A 24,238-nucleotide genomic window follows, 5' to 3' on the forward strand; every position below is an offset into this window, starting at 1 on the left:
TAAAAATGATTATTCCAGTAGGAGAATTTCGTAAGAGTAGGAGAAGGAAATTAAAAGATAACGGAGCGCCGTATCCACTCTTCTAGATGAAGGACTTCAGAGGGCTTCTAGATGAAGTCGAATTAATTGTCGGAAACGAAAAACATAATTCTAAAAATTTCCGTTATGCATATGTCGTTAAAAATGAATGTATTTAAAATATATATAAATATAAATAAATAAAACAATCATTTGTGGGACAATAGTCGTCAAATACGTGATTAACATAACACACATCACAAAAGAAACATTTTATGTGAGTAAGATCTCCTTACGACCGAGATAAATAAGATAAAAAAATCTTCTGTTTGTCTCGATCGATTGATATTATTGATCTACACGCTGCCTCAACAATTAATACCTTAATTTTTCTAATGACAGTGGATCATTTACATACAATAGCTCTCTGACGAATTACGATGCAATAGCCCGTTAAATAACAGTTGACGTTTTGTTGAAATGTCTATATTTTAATCTATAGGAGACAAATAGTTATCAATTAACTTATATGTATATTGCAATGAAAGGAAGTCATAATTGTACATTGATTATGTACCTACTGCCTATTAAATTAGATGACAGTAAATATACGTTGTACCAACAATTTGCGTTTACGGAGGTTTTTATTTACCTGCATCTACCCGCACTGTATAGTAAATTGCGCAAACGGACAAGACAACTATTGCAACATGTCGACGTCCACTACAAAATACGATGTTGGTACATAGCTATTAAACGGCCATTTTGAAACGAACACAACACAATGCGGAAATGCATTTCAGGCTGCAACATTTTCTTATGATCGGATAGCTGATCGTTTCGAGTTTCTCGGGGTGGAGGTGTAAACAAGAAATCGTCTATGTATATTGTATAGGTGGGCATAACCGGCGTAGCCACTGTCCGTGTCGTACGTGGCGAATCGAGTTCATTCATAAAAATATTTTTTGTTTTCAATCAAAGGGATTCATGCAAAAAGTAGAAATAAATAAATAAAGAGAGAGTGTTTGTGCGGCGCAAATTTGCGCGCCATATCGGAGTGGCAGTGACCTATCTTTATCACTTTTTAATTCCTAATTTTCATTTCGTGACGTGTTTTGTGTATTTGTGACTTTATAAAATTGTTTCTATTTTTTTTTTTGGATCAACGGATACAGCTTTGAAACTGTAAGTTTTATTTATGAACATAGTTGTCTAGACTAGTTATACAGCTTAATTATGTAAGTAGTCATATAATACAATTTATATAATAAGGATATTTATACACGAATACAAGATGTAAACAGAAATATTTATATTATTTTTGGGTTTGTTTAAAAAGTAAAAGTGAATTGTAATGTCTGAAGACAGAGATGCCATCGTTTTGCGTGGTAATGTTAACGTACTCAAGACAGGCGCAGGCGTAAGAAATCAAGGTGAGTAGAAAGTGACCTAGCTATGAATGGTGCTCACACTGCTCACTACCTGTTCGTGCCTCGTTGAAGATGACGCTTTTAGTTACTTACTGTTATTTTAGTTCCGTAAGTAATAGATGCCTATTTGTTGAATAAAATTTGAATAAATAGTCGTTTAATATATAAAACTTCAGAAATTAAGCAAGCTCTTATATAAGTATCAGGTCTATATAAAATAGCAGATACTTGGATTGTATAATAACGAAGTAAAATATCTTTTAACGTCGTTATTTTAAATCCGGAACGTAGTGACTCATAACTTATGATTATTCACATTTCTTAAAAAGCACTTATATTATATATAAATATATATATATTTATTATAGATATAGATATATTTTTCTCATAGGAATTATAATTAAGTCCATAAAACACAGATTTATATGTATAATTGATATGGGACACTGGAATAACCTGACTCATGATTCATGCCTTACACTAAATATACTGGTCTATAGCATGTATAGTGCCTTTAAACATTATACTAAAAAGTAACTTGTGTCATTGCCGATTTTTAAGTATATATATTTATATATAAGTAAGGTATTGGTTTATACAACCTATATTACTTTTTTCTTATGTTTTGCTTTGTCCTTCTTTCTAAATATTTTCTTATGATTATTTCCGGCTTTCTAATTTCCAAGTATTTTTTTAATAATATCTTTAATACCTAAGTATTCATTGGATGTTGCTCAGTGTTTCTACCGTTCTATTTTGAGTTAAGTTTTGAGTTTAAGGCATATTGTATGGGCATAAGAATAAAGTTATTTATTTCTATGATCGGGATCCAAATATTTTTGTTGGTGAGTGATTCAATATGAAGCAAAAGAGGTAATAATAATGATTGAAATCGCCGATAGATTGTCACCATTATCATTGTATCTAACAATTCCTTATTTCTGGAAATGGGTCAAAAAAAGGTTATTTCTAGTTTTTCTTCACTTATGTTGGTGTGTGTATATGGTTAGTCTAGTATAGCCGTTTCTTATGATATTTTGTGAACGAAAAGGAGTAAAATATATTATATTCCTAATCAGACATTATATAGTGTAGAGAGAAAAGAAGGAATGATACTGGATGCAACTGTAGCTATCGAGTTTAGTCAATTAATAATGCGTTATTTGTAGCTGATTTTTAAGAATTAACTTTTTACTCCATTTAGTGTAAACAAGACATCGTTATGTGCAAATAAACTATATCAAATAATGACATTAATGCTCTGGGTACATGTAAATGAGTTAAAGTAAAACAGCCTATTTAAATCCTCCTAGACCACAAAAATTTCCAGTCGTTATTGTGTGGGTGTCACGTAACTTTATTCGTCTCAATAATTAATATTTATAATAATCGAGAATGAGTAAGTTCACTAAGATTATGTAACTTCAAGCACAATATATTTAACAAAATTAGACCTCTTTAAAAAAATACAAAAGGCTTATGTTTGGTAACAACAATTACGAATTTTGAGTCCTGTAGCGAGTTAAGTCTTTTTCTTGGTTCTGGACTTGAATTTGTTAGCTGTTCAACTTCCCTTTGTTTCAATTTGGAAGGGCTAATTGGATGGGCTATTTGGAAGGGCTATACTTTTTGTCTATTTTGTTCATTTCTTCTCCAAGTATTGATTCTCCGTTACCTCTAGTTTGTTATGAATGTAGAGAAACAATGTGTTGATCATATTGTTTCGATTCCAGCCCAAGTTTAGTGATAGAAAAAAAACACACATTCTATGCAACTACATATAATTAGCGTTTAAAACACAATAACCCATTTGCGGTCACGCCATAGCAAAATATTTGTATAGAACGTCGTTGCTCTTTTACTTGGTCCCTGCTATATATAATGCATCTAAACTCACGTTGCAAATCACTTCATTAATTTTTCTTGTATTTCTCCTCTTTTATTTTTTCACAACCTTTTTATTCTTTTATGTAATGAATTGCAGCCAAATCATTGCATTCGCATTTTACATTGAAGGATAACCCCTTCGTTTATCTATCATTTATTCTGGTCGAGTGTGTGAAGTTGATCGATTGTCCAATATTAATTTTTTCTCATTTCTGGGCTGTAATAATATAGTACAATTTTGAGCAATATATGCCGAGCTCATGCAATGTGCCCTAATAGAAACAGCCGTGAATTTGCTATTTTTCTAGGTTTATCAATTTCTGAAAACATCGGCAGGGCCTTGCTTTGGAGTTTTCTTATTTTGCGATAAAATGGATTTGTAGTTTCGTATGGGCCGATGTAGGTTAGATATACTTACAATCACACATACTTCGACGATGTGTGCGTAAAGTCTCATATTGATTGGTTCCGCCGTTGTGTGGTAAAAACAAGTTAGAAAAGCCTACGCAGCTATGCATGAATATACTTAGAGCGTGCTTCTTGTATGTAACTTAGGCTCTGTAGGGATATTTACTCAGGTCAAATATATCGAGGTCGTATCGGGTTATTTCGGCTACGTTTCGGATTTAACCAACTAAACATTATTATTGTAATATGTTTGTTATGAAACATAAGATTGCAATTTGACACAAAAGAAAGAGAAAAATTACATCGCCCAGAATTTCATACTAATTCAGTACCAACTAACTCGCTTGCTAAATATATTATGTAGGATTCCCTACATACTTATATTTTATTTTTCATGATAAATAACTAGCAGGTCTACTCTTGAATTTAATATCAATATTAATCCAATCTACTGTCAATGACAACTTTGTATTGCACTTATGAAATTATAATACAATTAGAAATTAGATTACAATTGGGATCGATTTGCAATAATTTGTATTGGCGAGTTACACTAATATTCATCTATCAGAACAATATGAACTATTATGTTGCTAGTGTTGTAATTAGAGAGTGTGAAATTTCTCAATTCCAATATACATCTGTTGAAATTTCTTTCCAGAGTAACCCTACAAAAAAGCTGCAATTTAATTCATATTTCAATAACTTTTTATGACTCATGATTTTATTCATTTTAGAAGATGGTCTATCTGAATTTTATATGAATTTTCAGCTGTTAGAAATGCAGGCGCGGCGAGACTACCGCCGTTGCTTGAATTAATTTAGTTTAATTAGAATAGGTAGATGGTTGATAAATTACAAATTTTTATTTTTATATAGGTATGATCATACAACAACGCTTTTAAAGAAACTTACTTGTTTCTTAATTAATTAGTGAAATTTCAATGCAAACTCATAATATTTTAATGAGATTTCTTGTACTTAATTACTTGTTATTTTAATTATTTTAATCATGTTAATGATTCTGATAATGTAATTTCACTATCTACCATGTATAAAATTATGTAATAGCCTAACAGGTATATTACAAAATAATATAAGTGGTCTGGATGGTCGTCTAAGAAGAAAAAAAAGAAATTAGCTAAGATCATGGTAATATAATTTTAAATTGGTTCCTCAATATATTTATGAATATCTATACGTATACAAAATCGTGAGTTAAAATTTGTACACAAAATTTTGTATTTGGGTTTTCAGTTCTTTTCATCGTCAGTTTTATTTTTTATAAAAAATAATTTTGTAGATTTCTATTAATTCATTTCACATTTGGAACGACACCAATGAATAAACATACTATTACATCTATATTTTTATGGCGCACAGTTGGTTAACAAATATTTTTCGCTTAAGGAACTAGGTACCTAACTAAGTAAGGTTGGTAGGGAAACAAAAATTCCATACAATACGTTGACCTGGCGTATTTCCATATTGATGTGAACAACTGGTTACAGTGATTGATCACAGTGAACTATAGGACACTTCCCGTTGACCTAGCATCTTGAACTTTATATGTAGGAACTTCATATATGATAGGGAAGTGAGTTATTTTTAATTTCAAGTATTTATGGATACTCGATAAATTTGATGTATACCTTAATCTTTAATATATTTGTAAATTAAGCACGGTACAATACATGGTCTTTTTAAATAGGACTTATTGAAAATCTAAACAAACGAATAACTAACGACTATAAGTCAGTTCTTATTTTATGGATATGGATGATGATGGAATGGTAACACCGCTTGCGGTGTACGCTAGCGGGGCACCAGTGAGGGATAATAAGTGAGAATGAAAGCAGGTTAGTTAGCCCATCGTATCGAATCCCACTGGAAATAACCACGATGGTTATAACTGTAGTCGAGTAGTAGTCGCCAATGAAATTCGAGTAATTGATTGATTGAATGTTTCGATTTGTTACTAGTTGCAAAGGGTTAGTATTTCTGTGATAAATTCAACAAAAAATAGTTACCTGTTTATTAAGTCTTATTGAAACCGACTATGTATACCTAATAACAATAAAACTGAATTAAATTAAGTATGTGATGGTGTAGTTAATTTAATTTAATTTACGAATAAATAACAAAAATGAAAGTGTAAAGAAAACATCAAATGTACGTTGAAATTAAAAATAATTGATATCGATTTTTCAGACTATCATATAATTTTATCATCACGGTATAATAGAAGAGCAATTACTATTCAAGAAAATCATTTCCGTTGTAGTGCTTATTACAGTAGACAAATATAGGTACTAATATTTGTCTTTATATAAGTTGATATATATGTATGTATTATTGATTTGTATCCATTTATGTAAGTATATTATAATAAGTATTTTATTATTTTTATGTGTAAATATATTATTATTTATATTATTTATACTGCGTTTAAATTTATCTTTAGCACCTTTTTCTCCCTTTTTTAGTCTTATTATTTTTCTATTACGCCTTGACCAGATACAATTTTAATTATTCCTCTCCATCCTAAGGTTGCCTGGAAGAGATCATTATTTAGCTACAAGACTGCCCATTACTGCCTCTTTATCTTGCTTTTATGTAATTATTTTTTTATTTTCTGTGTATATATTGTTAATATTTATAATTTGTAGTATTCTTTAAATAGTTTTTATTCTGTTATTATCGCTGTTCATTCAAAATGTATGTAATTGTACGGAGAAGTTTGTAATATTCTGTGTCGATATCTCAGACGTACATAGAAGTTTAATAATATCTTCATGTAATTGCACTTTGCTCTTCTATTACGACGTGACTATAAAATCCATGATGTCGTCTTATCCTACATTTAAGTTTTAAAATCCTCGATCGGGAAACCTTCTCGTAATTGTAGATATTCTTTTTTAATTATATTTATAATTAAAACTTGTTGTCACAAGAAAGAGAGTTATTCTTGACATTACGTAGTTACCCAATTCTGGTCATGCGCGACCCTCGTATCCGGAAACGAAATAGGTACTTTCGCCTTCTGACCTCCAAATTTATATCAGTTGGATGTCAATTTTAATTTTTATTACTTCGTAAGTACACTTGGATCAACACAATCAATCTTGTTCGTTATTTTATAATTCCATAAATATATTCATAACATTGTAGTTCTTATTTCATAAATATATACATGAAATAATAGTATTTATTTAACTGATTTAATAAATTGATTTACACTGTTTCTTTCGTGATAAAAAGTAGTTTATTTCATTTCTATTTCAAATACTATGTACCTATATATCAAACATTATGATAAGTTGAGCTGTAAAGTAACAAGCAAACAAACTCACTTTCACATTCCCCATCGGGATCAGGCGTGATAAGGTGAAAACCAAACCTAGAGCGCTAAATCTACTGACAGATATGTATGAGTAGAACTCTTTTACCTCCTCTAAGTTTAATAATTTATCATCCGAGCTTGTACGTTGGTCCTTTTTTCAACCAATTTCAAAAAAGAAAGAACGTTTTCAATTAGGTCGCATTTTTTTAATGTTCAATTTTTTGTCTATTCAATTATTGCTGGACTTGAGTATATAATGAATTATTAAATTTAGTTTAATTTTTATAACAATGAGTTGACAACAAAATGTATCACTCAAGTACTTATTATGTCCCTAAATTTAAATGCGTGATAGAAAGTTAAGTTTTTACATAGTTTCCATTTATTTACCATTAATTAGATTAATTACATTGCAATGTATAATGAATTGTAGCTAGTTATGCAGAAAACAACCACGTTATCTAGCTTGAATGGTAATCAGATAAAAATGGATTAATTTTGATGAACGAAGGATCAAATAAACGTGAATTTACAGGGTGCAGAGGTAAACACCTTAGTCTTCAGGAATGGCAACGCGTGGGGGGTATCATGGGCGAAACAGTATACTTTGTTATGTCCATGATACCGTTTATGGTTGTAGGCAACGGTTAACACTTTCCATCAGGTGGGCCATCAGCTAGTGCTAGCTATTTTAAGTTGCGTTAAAAAAGAACTTGTTTTATCATTCTAACTTGTATAAGAAAAAAAAAATTTATATTTCTGATAAACAATGTACCTAATTAAGTATCTACACGTATCTATTGTTTGTTATATCTAAACAAAGACTTTGATACTGTCCTCTGGTCTCTGTCAGAGTCATCACAGGTCACGTAATCTGCGATTGAATGCATATAAATTGCACGTGGTTATAATCTACCGCAAGCCATTACAAGCTATTGGCAATTCGAATTAATACAGCGTCGCCGGGAAACCCTGGTTTTGCAAGAACACGTTATTAATCGCACTACTGAACCAAATTGTTTGCAATTTTGGTTCACGCGATTTCTAATTAGGAAATACGTATCAGTGGGGCGTCTTTGCATGCGTGCAGACATTCTTCTTCAGGTTGACCTCTTTACTCTAGAAGAGAATAGGTTAGGTATATGTAATACCTATAGTATATGCAAGTATTTATTCCGATATCACTTGTCTTACGCAGTTTAGCCAGTCTGTTTAAACAGACATTCTATATTAACTTCACTTATCTGTAAAAACAGTTAAGTTAACTCTTAGAAAATTAAAAAAAATCAATCAGACACAAACCTTTATTATTATATCTCTGTAATATATAAAGGTACAGTGGGTGTCACAGTGTATTCTGTCATATTCATATAATATTTACACGATTGGTCACCTAATCTACTGATACTTTCCATCGAGCGGCCGTCAGCTTGTTCGCCATTCCAAATTGTATAAATAATGTATATATAACACTATATACATTAATACACATATATATTTATATATAATTACTAATAATATATATAACGCTAATTCCATTTTTTTACATTACAATACATTTTCAACCCAAAGTTAATTTTTTCTTATTGGAATAAAAGTTATCTTATATCTTAATTTGGAGTTGGAGTAATATACATTTACAAAATTTCAATAAAGTCTGTTGAGTATTTTATAGTTATAGTAGTTCCTTGAAGAAAATATAATGATAACTTGCGGAATACCATTAAGAGTTGGTAGGTGAGGATGATTGCATGTTAGTTGGCTCATCATTATGAATTCGACAAGAATTAAATACAGTGGTTTCCAGAGGCAATTACGTGGAGATCGGCCTGATAAGTTATATTGCTAGTATGGGGCTGTTAGACCCCATTACTAAAAATAATGAATAATAATAATTATAAGAAAATACGTACCTATCGTGATACAATTTTAATGACTGGATAATATTGTAACAGATCCTTAGACTATTTCTAAAGTGAAAAAGTGTTATCCTCCTCTCTCCTACTTGCTGTGCCCAACAGGGTTCATAATTGAAATGTTATCAGTAAGTATATTATAAAGAAATAAATAAATAAATAACAATTCCGTTCCTATTTATTAAGTAGTTCCTAAGTGTGAATTAACATCGTGAGACGGAATTTTTATGTATTAAATTGAACCGAGGCCTCTATCCATACATAGATTTCTTAATTCATCTACTCATATATACATAATAATATATAATATAGCCCTACAAATCTCCACTTGTATACACAAATATCCACTGTGCCAGTTAAGACTGGTCGCGGACTGGTCGCTTATGTAACCGCGCCTTTCACTCTTTGCTCCTTACCGGGATCCATTTTATCCTTATTATGAAATTTTATTTACCTAGAATGTAATCTGTGACAAGATCTGATTATTTTAGAGAATGTAATTATACATAAGTAAGTATTTTATAACAATTGGGCTGTATGTAGTATCACCGAATGAATAAGAGCTGTTGGTACCTCAAAGAGAAGAAAAAAGAATTATTATTTTGTCTATAGTAGTACTTCTTTGTTGTTTATATATTATATATATTTACGTACGTACGTACGTAAGAAATGTTGTAAGTGTAATATTAATAATACATAGCTTTCACTCGCAACTTCGTAGGCATAAATTTTGGAAATAGAAGAGGTGTCTAAATGTCGTATCAAGATAACACACATCAAATTTTAAGGAAACCGTCAGGAATACAGCTGTTAAAATTACATTTAATTTAATCTAATAGTTTTTGCGTGATGCTGGAACAAACAAATAGACAATCAGAGAAAAAAAAAAAAAAAGTTATAGTTGTATTGCTTTTATTTAGGTGACCCGCGTATATTTTTTTTAATATCTCTTATGTACAGATATTGTCTATTTTAATTTTATTAAATTTGTAAGATAAGATATAATATATAAAAGCTTGTGCGATAAAAGTCTTACTTACTTACTTTACTTTTTTACTGTACATTATTTTTTTGCAAATTGCGCATTTAAAATGAATTTGGCCATTTTTGTGACTCATTTGACCATTTTTAGGAAAGGAATTTATATCTAGATAGCGATCTTTTATTTTATTTAGTAATAATAAGACTGTGGTTAGGAATAATATAACTATTCTGTACCACTACGATTTGATTCACCACGAACCTAAAAGTATTCCAAAAGTTTATTTAGTCATTTGAGGTTATTGAGGAAAACGTAAACAAAATAAATAAAAAAATTTTTAAAGGTTATTTATTAGTTGGTATACACATATTATTGTCGAGGTCGGAAAAAAACATGGTCGTGTTGGAAGGACGAAGTGAAGGTACTTCCCAACTTTTATTCGTTTTTTATAGGAAATAGAGGAGTTAATGCTTTTTAAATAATTAAGAAACAAAAATAATATTTAAAGGTTACATTGCAATTTATGTAATTAAATCACGATACTTGAACCCTTGCTAGGTAAAACAAAAAAAATGTAGCCAATTTGTCTTAAAGTACCTATTCATTTTTTAAATTGAAAAAAATGAAAATATTCGTAAACAATAAGTATTGTTAACTTATCATTTAAAAATAATAGTAATCCTAGTATGAATGAGTTAAAATTTATTTCAATAATCCACAACACTTTCAACACTTTCATGCACTTAGGCTAATAATAACTTTCTATAACCACAGATAATATAATAACATAGAAGAAAGAATACACACGCACACACCTATATATATATATATATATATATATATATATATATATATATATATATATATATATATTATAAGTAGTGTTTGTATGTTATATGTGTATTTATTATACATAGGGGGAAAAGGATTGTTAGTAATGAAGACTGAGAATCCCATTGCTAGCAATATACCCAACCAGGTCGACCTCCTCGCGGTTCTTACTGGAAACTAACATGGTTAATTTCTGGTGAATTCATCATGATGGGCTAACTGGCCTGTTTTCATTCTCATCTATCACCCTTCACTGGTGCTCCGCCAGTGTATCCCGTTAGCACAGGTGGGGTTACCATACCATTTTCACCCATCAAAAATATATAATATATACATAAAAACTATGGTAAACATTATGAGATATCCTTCTAAAACTTCCTGTTCAGCACCACCTCAAACCAGTCCCTTTTAAATATGACCCATACGACTAATATAACTCGCCTAATCTTATATAAGTTTAACTGCCTTCTGATCTACGTCTTTTACACCAGTTTAGGAGCAAAGAAAGTGGAGACGCGATTCGTGTTTTTTAACAAATTATTTCGACAGTCTTTAAAAATACTTGCACTTTTATTCACTGTCTTTATTAAAATGTTTTTATTATATGTACACGTGATCGTTAAAAAATACTTAAATAGGTCTATTCCAGCCTTACAAAAGTTTGACACTTTTCGAAACTTATTATAATTTTAACAGATAGGAAAATTTTATAATTAATCCGGATAATGTCACGGGATACAGGTAGTTGAACATATTTCACCAGTGCAAAAAATAATATTTCTCGTACAAGTAATAAGTGTGTATCTGGTATTTTACATTATATTAAACTATAATTTTGAGGTTATCAAGTGACATTATGGGGGTACGAAAAAAGGATGGTTAGCCTTCACTAGGTACTTGTTTGCTTATAAATAATTACTACAATCAAAGTTAAGTTTGTAAATTTTATATTGTAAGTGTATATTTTTGACTGGACAGCGTGTATTGTTCTGTATTTGATATGTTCTACTTATATATATGGTAATGCATGAAAAGTATCATGGGCGAAAAAGTATACTCTGATATGCTGTTATACTCATGGTACTGCTCATGGCTATAGGCGATGGTTTACACTTTCCATCAGGTGGGTCGTCAGCTTGTTTGCCATTTTAAGTTGTATAAAATATATTATACTCGTACATACAGAGGTATAACAAACATCCAAATATGTAAATTAGGATAAATAGTATTTTGTCTTTTATTCTAGAATAATATATTTCGCTATTGAGAAATTTTTAACTAACACTTGTTTTCTCTTATTGTCGTAAATCTATAATAGTAGTTGCTTGTTCTATGTAGGCATTTGTGTATTAAATTACACGATACTTTCATGAACTTGGGGTTGATAGCTTCTATCTCACTAATATGTTAGCTTCTGAATTCGATTCTCACACAATACAAACATTTGTAATAATGGTTATTATATTATAATCGTATATAATATAATCGTAGCTTTAATATATATCCCATTAAAAATGTCAAAATGTCAAAATTCTTACGAAGAGCTAACTTACTTTAAGAGCTTACTTTGTGTCAGCATTTTAGCGAATTGAAGTGATAAATAGTGCCTTTGTGGACTGACCATTGATCAAATAATAAATAAAAAATTATTTGATAGTAACATGGAATTTTAGTGATTCAGTACAGAATTATTGGTATTGGTATTTTTTGTAATACTGAGAAAGAATATTCTGGTTTTCCAAACAACATAGCACCTGAATATTCTGGTCTTATACTATATTATGATATAAAATTTCAAATAATTTTAATATATTTGGATAAAACCACTTGTGGAAAAAAGAATGCTCAGATTACATTTGACAAATTAAGTAATTTTTAAAAATATTATTAAACAGAAGTAATTATTGGTTGTACCCAATTCAAATTGTCTAGTCTTCATTTGATAAGTCCTGTAGGAACAGAAACCGTAAAATATAAAACTACAGGGAAATTACAAAACAAACACCTTAATCACACAATCGTAACTATTTCCTTATTTTTATTCATCAGTCAAAAATATCTAATGCAAGAACGTGCAGTTGTAGTGGTCGATGACCGAAACCGGTTATCAAGAATGCAACTGTCCATGCAAGTTGTATCCAAGTTGATCATTGATAATGATCTAGTCCTAATATGATATGCAATGTACTAAATTAGTATATAAATTTATAATACAAATAGGAATAATATACTCGTATATTGAAAAACTCTACTTAAGTTATAACTTTTATCTGTTCATTTATATTTAGTTTAATATTATTCATGTATATATATATATATATATATAAAATAGTATATAAGTGTATATAATGAGTAGGGATATATATTTTACATTATTACATGTATCATATCTCTATATTAAGAAATAATAGAATTTCATTATGCCTCTAACAAACTGTTTATAATTACTCCTCTCCATCCAAAGGTTGCCTGGAAGAGATCGCTTTTAGCGATAAGGTCACCCATTGTTTTCTCATTGTGATTATTTATTGTAGTTGTTTATATTTATATTAAGTTTACTATTGTAAACTTTTAGAGGATACAATAAAGAGTATCTATCTATCTATCCAAAAAATTTAAAGATTCTCAGTTACATTCAAAAGATTAGGTAAATTAAAAAAAGAATTATTATAAGATAAGACCTGAGCGTAGGCAAATATTTATTGTAAATTAGCTGACACTGCGAACATCGTACCACCTAACAGTCGATTCTTTAATTTTTTTTTAATACTTATTGTGCTATTCGGGACGCCGGGTCAGCTAGAATGGTAAAACAAAGGAAAAGAAAATTAATAATGTCAGCAATTATATTATGTCAAAAAATAAAAATTACAAAGCACGCCGTGCTACGTCACTCAATAGTTTTGCCTTTCCGGCACCTCTCCATTAACACTTGAACTTTACGGTATTGTATTAAAGTTCAAAATGACTTTTAAGTATTACTACGAATCGTTTGTATGGGAGTATAGAAAAATGTTATTTTTAGACTTTTTCAGGCAATTCTTAAAATTTTTCTCGCCGTAAGAACCATCCTCGTACTTCAAGGAATATTCTAAAAAAATAATTACCGAAATCGGTTTAGCTGTTCTCGAGATGTGCGCTTAGCAACACATTCAGCGATTTATTTTTATATTATAGATTAAATACTACTAAGACAATTACACAATCACTAAGAACATTTTAGCTTGTTTGACTACGAACGATAAATTTTACAGCAGCTGCCACTACGTCGTTGTATGGTTAGAGATGAATGCAAAATTGTGTAAATGCGTTCTATTTTCAGTGCCATTTTTTAGTGTCTGATTGTGTATCTAGATTTTTTATACTTCTGTCTCATCAAGTCGGTTAAAGACACCGAAGTATCAGCGAATGCTTGACGACTTTTAAATGTTCCGTTTCACCTTGACGTTACAGTAAAGAAATCATCTGTATGCAACTCATGTTTTAATTGTACTTCCAACATGATTGCGTTCAGTATCTTAACATCTGCAATCACAGTTAGTGAAGTTAAAGACGTGTTGTAACTTGAAAACGTTTGTATTACCCGAATCACGGTATATAAAACCATTTTTTATGCACCTCCTAATAGAAGGAGATAATCAATTACCCTGTATTTTGTTTTTATAATTATGTTATGTCTGTAATTCTGAATCTATATTGCAATATAGTCCATTTTGCAATGTATATGGTGTTAGTCTAATATTGATTTCATGATGATTAAAGCTGTCATTAGCGAAGGAAAAGGCCCTTTCTTTGCAAGCGAAATAATTATCAACAAATGCTCTTAAAGTTAGAGAAGGTTATACTTTTCAGATGAAAAGTGTAGTTCAATATTTATCTAGTGTAACTTTTTAACAACGTAATGTGAAAAATATGAATGAAATCAAGATAGTGGTTTTTAATTAACACTAGTCAAAGTACAAAATTGTTGGTCAATTTATATTACAACGTACGAGATATCTAAAAGTAACCAAGTTAAATAATATAGTGACGCAAGATCTTGTAAGAGTTATAAGGGTCGGCAACGTGTACGATGTTGTAGTCGGTAGGTAATTGCTTGCCATCTGGCGGGCGGTATGCTTGTTTGCTACCTTCTCTATATAAAAAAATCTTACGGCTATAAATAATATTAACGCGTATCTGATACGGCGTTGGCTGTTTTTTATTTATTATGTTATGGTGTGCAATAATCCACAGCGGGCTCTATTACAAAGTCGTCTCTATTCCATCATGGCGGTCCAATCCAATTGTAAATCGGCACTGCATTTCACAACTTTATACAATTACTGTAACACGACTAACCATTAATGACCCACGTAATTATGTCGCGCTCCCTTAATTGCGTTATTAAAGTACCTAGAGGTGTATAGAGTCAAATTATATAAATAATAATTCATAATAATGATAATGCCAGTTACATGTGTTTTATATACATATATATGAAACCAAAAGGTATTAAATAGGTGATTATCGTGGACTTAACACCTGCTACACAAGCGAGACTTTATTATCTAAATATTTGCTTTAGCTCTTTAGATTGTTTTATCCTTTTCCGACATTTTAATACAAATATCTATTTCTTGTCCACGTCTTTTCTAGTTACTGGAAATAGGTTTTTTTTTATTATACAGAACGTTTTAATTTCTTATTAAGCATCTTTTTCTTTGAGATAATGATATACAGATGATAACATGATGATTGCTGAAGATTGCAAGCCGAAATCTTAGCTGCTCTTTAAGCAGATTCACATTACCTACATATTGACTGAATCGTAAATCTTTGTAGAACTGACACAAGGTATTCAGAAAAGACAATGGGTAGTAAAATTGATGGTAGAGTGCGATGGTAGAGTGGCTGACTAAAATTTAATCCTGGGCTTCATTTAAGTCGGGCCAGTTTAAGTTTGAATTTATTTGGGCCTGAGTATGCGGGGTTATGTCTGTAAATGTTCGTTGTTTAATTTCTCGTATCCCAAGATCTACTTTAAAAGCCAGGTAATTGATGTACCAAATTGTGTATGGCACTTAATACCTAAATCACGGTACTATAATTATATACATTTGTTATTCAACATGCGATGTAATAATATAAAATGAATATGGTTCCTAAAATGTTATAAAATTAATTCCTTTTCGCGAATAATAACAATAAAAGAGCTGTTAGTCTTTTTATCACTTTAGCTAACGACTTTTTATGTAATCGGTGATGATCCAACTTGAATTCACTACCATTATCATTTCTTTGCGTAGGGTTTTAAAAAAAGGATTCTTTCGTGAAGTAAGGTTAGTTATTTAATATCTTCTAAATACTATGTGCCTACTGATGTACATAATTCATCATTACCAGAAGGAGACTTTGTACAAAAGTCGATTGCTTGGGTACCTCTGTCCCATTCGTGTTTCAATCGTGAAGCAGTTGTGTTTGCATGGCTGTGTTTTGGTGTGAAGGGTGGGATATGGCGTGAATTTACTGGGTATAGAGGAACAACACCTTAGTCCTCAGGAATGGCAACGCATGGGGAGTATCATGGGCGAAACAGTATACTATGTTATGTTCATGGTACTGCTCATGTCTATAGGCGACGGTTACCATTTTCCATCAGGTGGGCCATCAGCTTGTTTGCCATTCTAAGTTGTATAAAAAAAATTCATCATTATTACTTATTTATTGTCTCTTTATGGGAAATATATAATATACGAGTCATTAAATGCCTCATTATATCATATCTACCAAAGAAATTGCGAATATAGTGTTTTTAAAATGATGATGATGAAATACATATTAAGGAAATTTTGTCTCCATTAGACAAAATTATTCTTTGCTTCAGATCCAGGTTAGATCTTATTCTAGATCTAGGTCTAGTTAAAATCTCATAATGTACAGCCACTCTTAAATGAAAGAAATCGATTTGATAAATTGACGGTAACGTATAAAATATGACTCGTCAGATGGTTGAATTGATTGCCTTCCATTTACGTAACAGCTTTCTCTTAATTGTTCTTAGTACGAAACACGTGGTTTCATTTTACTAATGCCTCATGTTGGATAGTAACAATTATGTAATCTAGTGTAAATATTCTTTTAGGGGTTAACCAAAGACTGCAATTTGTTCTACTCTGACCATAGATAAAGTTTTTCTGTTCTTTGATACAAACGGGCACTAAAATCGGTTTCTTGGCTTTTGCTGGACTGTGACTCGCGGCTTAGATTTTAGCTACCAATACTTATTATATGTTATATGGATCTTCCATAAGAAATGGTTATTATCTGTATAACTAGAACTATTATTTAATAGTTCTTAGGAATGTGTATGAAAGGCACCATGGGCATTACAGTATATACAGGGTATTATGGGATGCCCATGATGCGGATTATGTTTACACTTATCACTTTTCATCTAATTGGCTATTGGCTTAATAGCCATTCAGAGTTGCATAAAAACATTGTATTACGTAATATATTAGGTATATTTATTTAACACTATATTATATTGTTACAGATAATGGCTACTCCCACGGAATTACCTTCAGAGAGAGTGAAACAAATGTTCAGTTGGACTACGGGGTAAGTAACCTTAATTAATTGTATCAGACGTTATATTAGAAGTATTAGGAATACCCATTGTTGGATTCACATTGTTGGATATATTTAAATACTTAAATATTGCAAGATGAAAATTGAGAAAACAAGTTCTATACAGCATAAGATATTATAAGACTTAAGCTATGCTTCTTGCTATGCTACTGCTGAGGACTAGTGTAATTTCTCTTATGTTTTAAAATTATATATTTTAATCTTCCTTACAATGAAATATAGCAAATTAGATGTTGCGGCTTCGCAACAGAGGTTGTGTTAGTTTTATTTTACTCACTATGTGCAGAAAGAGAAATAAGTATTTAGGCGTAAGAATTAAGTAAATGTAGTTTTTCAAATTATACGTATCTATACAAGGAAGCGGTTCTTTGGAAATTAGCTCTTTGTGTATCTCATATGAGTTTTAGCGAAGATATACACTTTTATTTTCATTTTATTACATTACAGTTATAATTAATATAGATATTTTTGTTTTATTGCATAATTATGCATTAATTTCTTATTCAAGTGTGTTATTATTACAACAATCACATATTATGCTTCTATTTTTATACGTACCGTTAAATTTCATATTCATCAGTCAGGTAGGTTGCTATATTATGAGATAAATAAATGGAGACAAGTTACAGCCTCACATAACTTCCTTCAAATGATGCAAGTGTTATGAGACGTCGATCTATCCAATGATGCAAGAGCTACTTTCGCGTGTAGACGAGAGGTCGATGAGCAGGCCCAGTAACCTAAATGTTAAATAATTTACACGCAAATGTCAACTTTATATGCATAAACTCGATAAAATTAATAATAAATAAATAGCTACGCTCTCTTTCTCCATTTTAATAGTAGCTTTGAATACAATTAACGCCATCTATATTTGTATAATGAAATCTACTCAACGCCATCTCTTGAATATGTTTCGAATTACGTTAATGTGGTTGATATTGCATACATTGTGCTATATCGCCGCTAGGTGACCGTGGTTGGTTTTTATCTTTTAACAAAAGTATGTTCTTATTTTCTTATTGATCTTTATGCGGAGGAAAAATGATTTCCAATATAGATTTGAATGAAATAGTTGCACAACATATAGTTTTGATTTGCTAATTGTTTTTCAAAAGAGATAAACAAATAATAGAGCATTCTATCTAAGTCATTTATTACTACCTATTCATAATTCAAGAGGTAAAATCGAAAGGCTCATCCGGTAACAACTATTTAAATGATATGTTTGGCAAAATGTGGGCAAATTGATAATTATTTACTTTTTTTTACAATAATAGGTAATTGCTATCACAAACAGAACCGTAAGTGGACGCACAGCTATGAAAAGCAGAGGATCGCATATGGTGTTAAGCATTGATGGAGGCCTTTGTCCAGTAATGAATAGATACAGGTCGCAACTTACAGCAATTGTAATCACCATTAAGATGATCATCATAATAGTAATTGTTATAAGCAAGCACTAGCTGATATCAGTTGCGCTGTCCATGATTAATCTGATAAATGTTTTTGTGTTATTAGGGTCAATTCTGAGGCGCCTGTTGTACATTGTCTATTTTATACACTTGTCTTACCCTTAACCACTTTTGAGAACCTAACCCTTCTTAGTGGCTTATCTCAAACGTGACCATCAGATCAACAAATTAACTGTTGAATTATATTTATGGTAAATGTATATAATTATGTGTTTTTCACTCACTTTATAACATCTAATCAAGTATGCCATTAGATTATATTGTAATCGTCTTATAATTACAATTTATTGTGATTATTGTAATTGTATGTCACAACATCAGTGACCTTAGTAATAGTCTTTATACATACGGAAATTAGACATAACACTATCATACTAACTGTATCCTATGGTCCTGCTCGTGTAAATTGTGTAATAGCTCTATGTGTAACTCTATGATTTAATTTAATATCTAGGTCCATTTGTATACCAAATATTATAGAGATCCTTTCAGTTTAAACGTTTTATAAACATTTAAATCCTAATCATTAATTGAATTAAATGTGAAGTAAGTTTGTTCCTCTGTCTATTATCTGTTAGCACCTTAACAACGTGTTATGAGGAATGGAGATTAACATAGGCTACATTTTATCCCGGTCAGTGATCACACTGGCAAAAGCTAGTAATTTATATCTATGAAATAAGTCATTGTTGTTAGGGATGTATGTATGGGTATATACATATGTGTGTACGAGTGCATGTATGTGTTCTTGTACACGATTGAAGTCGTCGAATGTTTTGTTCCAGAGCAAAATGTACAATGTTTTAGTTAGAAAAGATAATGTAGCCGAATGAGTCGGTTGTCGATGATCAAGAAATTGTAGTCATGTCAAGGTTTACCGACACGATTAGATTGTTTCTTAACAAATTATAATTAGTACGAGGCACGCAATACTTAGCAAGTGACGGTACTATTTTATCATCTTTAATGGCTGTACTTACCGGATTTCCCAAACTTTTAATGAGTGTATATTGTTGTTCTTCTTAATAAATTGTTAGGTTTCCGTACTAAAATGGTATAAAGGAACATTTTATATTACGTTTTTATCCCTCTGTCTGTCAGTGTTATTTTTCAGAAATTTACTAATATTATTTATTTGAAATATTTTTTATATTAAAGAACTTTATTCGCATAAATATTCTAAAACCATTATTTCATTTTTTTTTTGTGTTGTAATTTTTGGCGATTTATGATACAAAACATATTTTGTATCATAAAAGATCATCTTCCATAGAAGAAAATACAATTACATCGTCTTTATCTTCGTAGTTCGTGAAGCGGGAAATCTAAATAATAACAATCTATATATAAGACTATATGTGAATATAGTAACTATATGTGAAAATAACAGGAAATCTAAATCAACGTTACTAACAAGTTCTGTTTTTGATCACAGTTATGCAGTTGGAATTGCAAGAACTATCGGATTGAATCTTTGTTACAATAAAAAAGGAATGAACAATTTTTTCCTAAGTTAATTCTTTTCACTAGCTTTTACCTATGACTTCGTCCATTTGACTGGAATATATTAACTGACCGGGATAAAAAGTAGCCTATATATTTTTCCATTCTATATAGTTTATGTATACTAAATTTCATAGTGATTGATTAAGCTGGTAAAGCACTATAAAGCACGTTACCAAAATATTTTTATAAATATTTATTTAACGAAAACGGGGAATTTATAATAGAAAAGGAAGAAATAGGAATTTTATCTAAGTACGATACGCTCGGTGTATGACTTTAGTTAACTTTATTATATTCCTATAAAACGACTTCCAAAAGGATGTTTTACTATTCATCTATGTTTTTTTTTTTTTGTTGCTTTGTTACGCAATTACGTCAAAAATTCGATAAACGTGTATAATTTGTGAATCTCAATTATTATTACACTATTTATGTAATATGTTGTTTTTACGTCTGTTATGTGTATGCCGAAGCGGATTTTCCGTGTAGGTGCTTTCCAATCATAAAATAAAATAAATAATTTGTACATCCATGCAAATTTATGTGTCATGAAACAATCTCCAAACTAAAAAAAGTTTACGGATTGTTGAAATGTTGTTCTGCTTTTTTTATAAATTTTTAACCAGCATTGTTTTTCAAATATTTTCAAAGGTTAATATTTGCATGCCATTGGATGTGGCGAAACATAATAGACATCTTGTAAACTTGACAAATGCAACATCTTATCTACAATGTTTCAGACAAATAAATTTAATTTCATTTTAAATTACGTTGCGACCCAAAAAAAAGCCAAAAAGTTAAGTAAAATGTTTTGCCACCCCTTACTATAACATTATAATTATAGTTTTACTAATTAGAAACCAAAATCTCTTAATCGAATGATTTGAAAATCATTTAAACAATTCGAATGAATTGTTCAGTCGAATAATTAGGTATAGTAGTTGAATAATACACCCCATTCTCTGAGGGTTGCGACTCCTTGCTTAAGAAACGATGATCTATAAAATTATATAGTAACACGGGTATTACAGGATACTTTGTGATGCATGACATACATCCCTTACGTGTTGCTATTATTAAGAAGTAATTCCTGTTCCATCCAATTTTATTACCATGTCCCACCCTTCAAACTAACCAACAAACCTTCAAGGTTTGAGTATATTCCTACTTAAAAGGTCGATAACACACCTGTAAGCTGTTTGCTGTTACGGGTGCCTACGGGCGACGGTAATCTCTCTCTCTACATGATCATTTCCTTCATATGTTATAAAAAAAATAAGATTTTGTTTTAGACAGTGCGTATTGTACTTTCAATAGTAAAATTTCTACCAAAGTCCTCAAAAAATACAACGATAACGAATATTCGTTCTTATTTTTTCCGCATGGTCAACAACTCGTAGTATGCCCTTAGCCTAAAAAATATGTCCCTGTTGTACTTTTTAGTCTATATCATTATTTCGATTAATAAGATATTTTTTTAGGCAATATTGATAATTTTAATTGGGTTATTTAATAAAGTTAAGTGATTGAGTCATTGATTGTGAATATTTATGGCATAAATAACCTGCTAAAAGAAAATGGAAATGTGCTATTTAGCTTATCAATCGCCAAAACATAATATTTAATTAATTATATATAAAATATTTAAATACAGGAATATATAGAATAGAAAGAACCTGGATAAATTAATAATAATGTTAATATTAATATTTTATTATTATAACGTCTATTATTATATAAAAATAACTGATTCTGTTGCAATTATTGTTGATAATTTTTATGCAAAAAAATGAAGAGCATAGAACCGAAGCAGTTGTCTCACGAACTCATTAAAACAAAGTGAGAGTTAACCGCTGAACACACGGGGTAGAAAGCGGAAAACGTGCTCGCGCTTTACCATCGTTTTGATATTTTTAGAGAAATCTATACAATACATAATAACAATAATTATAATCATCCGTGGAGTTTATTGTTAAAATCCTATGATAGCTGTGGTTTGGGGGAGACATTGTAAAAAAATTTATGATAAAGTTTATGCTTGACTCTCTATGCCAGATAATATCTCTATGTCAAAATCACAACAACACAATTTGTATTTGTATTTTGGTCTAAATTATGTAATAATATTAAGATTTTGTTTTACAAAAAAAGACTTCAAATGTAACAAAACTAGTTATTTTGATTTTAAAACGTAGTATTGAATCGATTTTGATAAAGTTTATATAGGATCAATCTATAAAGTCAGATAAAAAAGAATTTTCCGCATTGGTTTACAACAGACAGAGTTATGAGGTAACAAACATAAATAAATATACAACAGAAATGAGAACCTCGTTCTTTTTGAAGTTGGTTGAAAAGTATTACCAAGTATTATATTATCTTTGGTATTACTAACCAAAACAGACAGAGTGCAATCTCAAACGTACATAGTTGGTAACATTTTTTTCCTCAGGAGTAACAAGAGTATCAGGTAACATATGAAGTGTCCTAGGCGGGATTTACCGTCCTAGAAAAACGCATATTGCTGTTTTATTCCGACAGGCATAAGGTAGTACCATGATTGTCAGCTTGTCAGTACGTATGTGGTTAGGTGTATTCAAAGTGACATAATAATATGTAAATCCTAATTTATTCACGAATACATAAATAACAATTTTTATTATAAAAAAATTTCAATCTTCAAATAAGTCCAAAGTGTGAACTCCATTTATATCTTGAAAATCTTGAATTTGAAATTAGTAGATATAAATTTTTCATATCAACCCTTGTGTGACACTCCTAGTGTTGCAGGCGTCTATAGGCATGTTTTCCATCAGACGGTCTGTATGCTTGTTTGCTACTTTTGTCGTATAAAAAAAACCCTTACTAATATTATGAATTTGAAAGTCGGTTTGCTTGTTTTTTTGTTCGTTACATCTTAGCCTCTTTACTGTTTAAACAATTACTAGAAAATTTGTTATATACGTACTATGTGGTAAAGGATATAGGATACATTCTTATCTTGGTTAGCGAACATATTCTAGTCAGGAGTACAAAGTCACGGGTAAAAGCTAGTATATATAAAATTATACAAATATTTTCTTGACTATTTCTAGATCACATTAATACTTAGCCCGTATACAGGGTGTTTCTATATAATATATTATGTATTTAATGAAATCCATTTGTAGCATAACCATTTATAGGTAATGTCAGTAGGTATTCATACTTACTACTATACATGTTTTCTTGACATCAATCACCCAGTGTATAGAATGACACTATTATTAAAATGATTATCCACAGTTAAATCACAGTATAAGCTGTAAGTACGAGGTACTTCATGTTAAATGTAAATAGGAAGTTGAACATAAATGGATAAAGGTTATTACTGTTATATAATTTATTTTTAAATGTTATTAATTGGAATATGCCCATAGATAATTTCAATGACAAAACTAAATATACTCAATAGATTTTGTTATTTAAACTGACTATTGCTTACTTACTTGAAGAAAAATTACTAAAAAAAGAGACAAGAAAAAAATATATATATATTGATTTGTAAATTACGTAAATATTTATTTTAAAATAAACTACTACTGTCCACTTACTACTACCTATGCCACTGTTTTAGGTAGACTGGAAGAATCTTTTTTAGATATAAGTTCGCCTTTGCTGACTTTATTACTAATTTGTTATTATTACTGTATGCTTTAATGCAATAAAGAATAATATAGGTACATAATACAAATATTATTTACTCGTACACACTGTGATGAAGATTACAGTCCTTAATCTCATTCCAACTTATTGTTATATATGTTGTT

The 24,238-nt window shown here is 30.3% G+C and overlaps 1 protein-coding gene across 1 annotated transcript in view; it reads left to right on the forward strand.

Moving 5' to 3' along the window:
- Positions 1-886: 886 nt before the first annotated feature.
- Positions 887-24,238, forward strand: part of LOC113514215 (ABC transporter G family member 23) — a 95,483-nt gene continuing 72,131 nt past the window's right edge. The window contains exons 1-2 of the mRNA XM_026898231.3: positions 887-1,203; positions 17,354-17,418. Of these exons, the coding sequence (XP_026754032.1) occupies positions 17,357-17,418 (62 nt within the window). The 5' untranslated portion in view covers positions 887-1,203; positions 17,354-17,356. The remainder of the gene's footprint in view (positions 1,204-17,353; positions 17,419-24,238) is intronic.

This window comes from Galleria mellonella, unplaced genomic scaffold (genome assembly GCF_026898425.1).
Source record: "Galleria mellonella isolate WM207_F2 unplaced genomic scaffold, CSIRO_AGI_GalMel_v1 utg172, whole genome shotgun sequence".
NCBI lineage: Eukaryota > Metazoa > Arthropoda > Insecta > Lepidoptera > Pyralidae > Galleria > Galleria mellonella.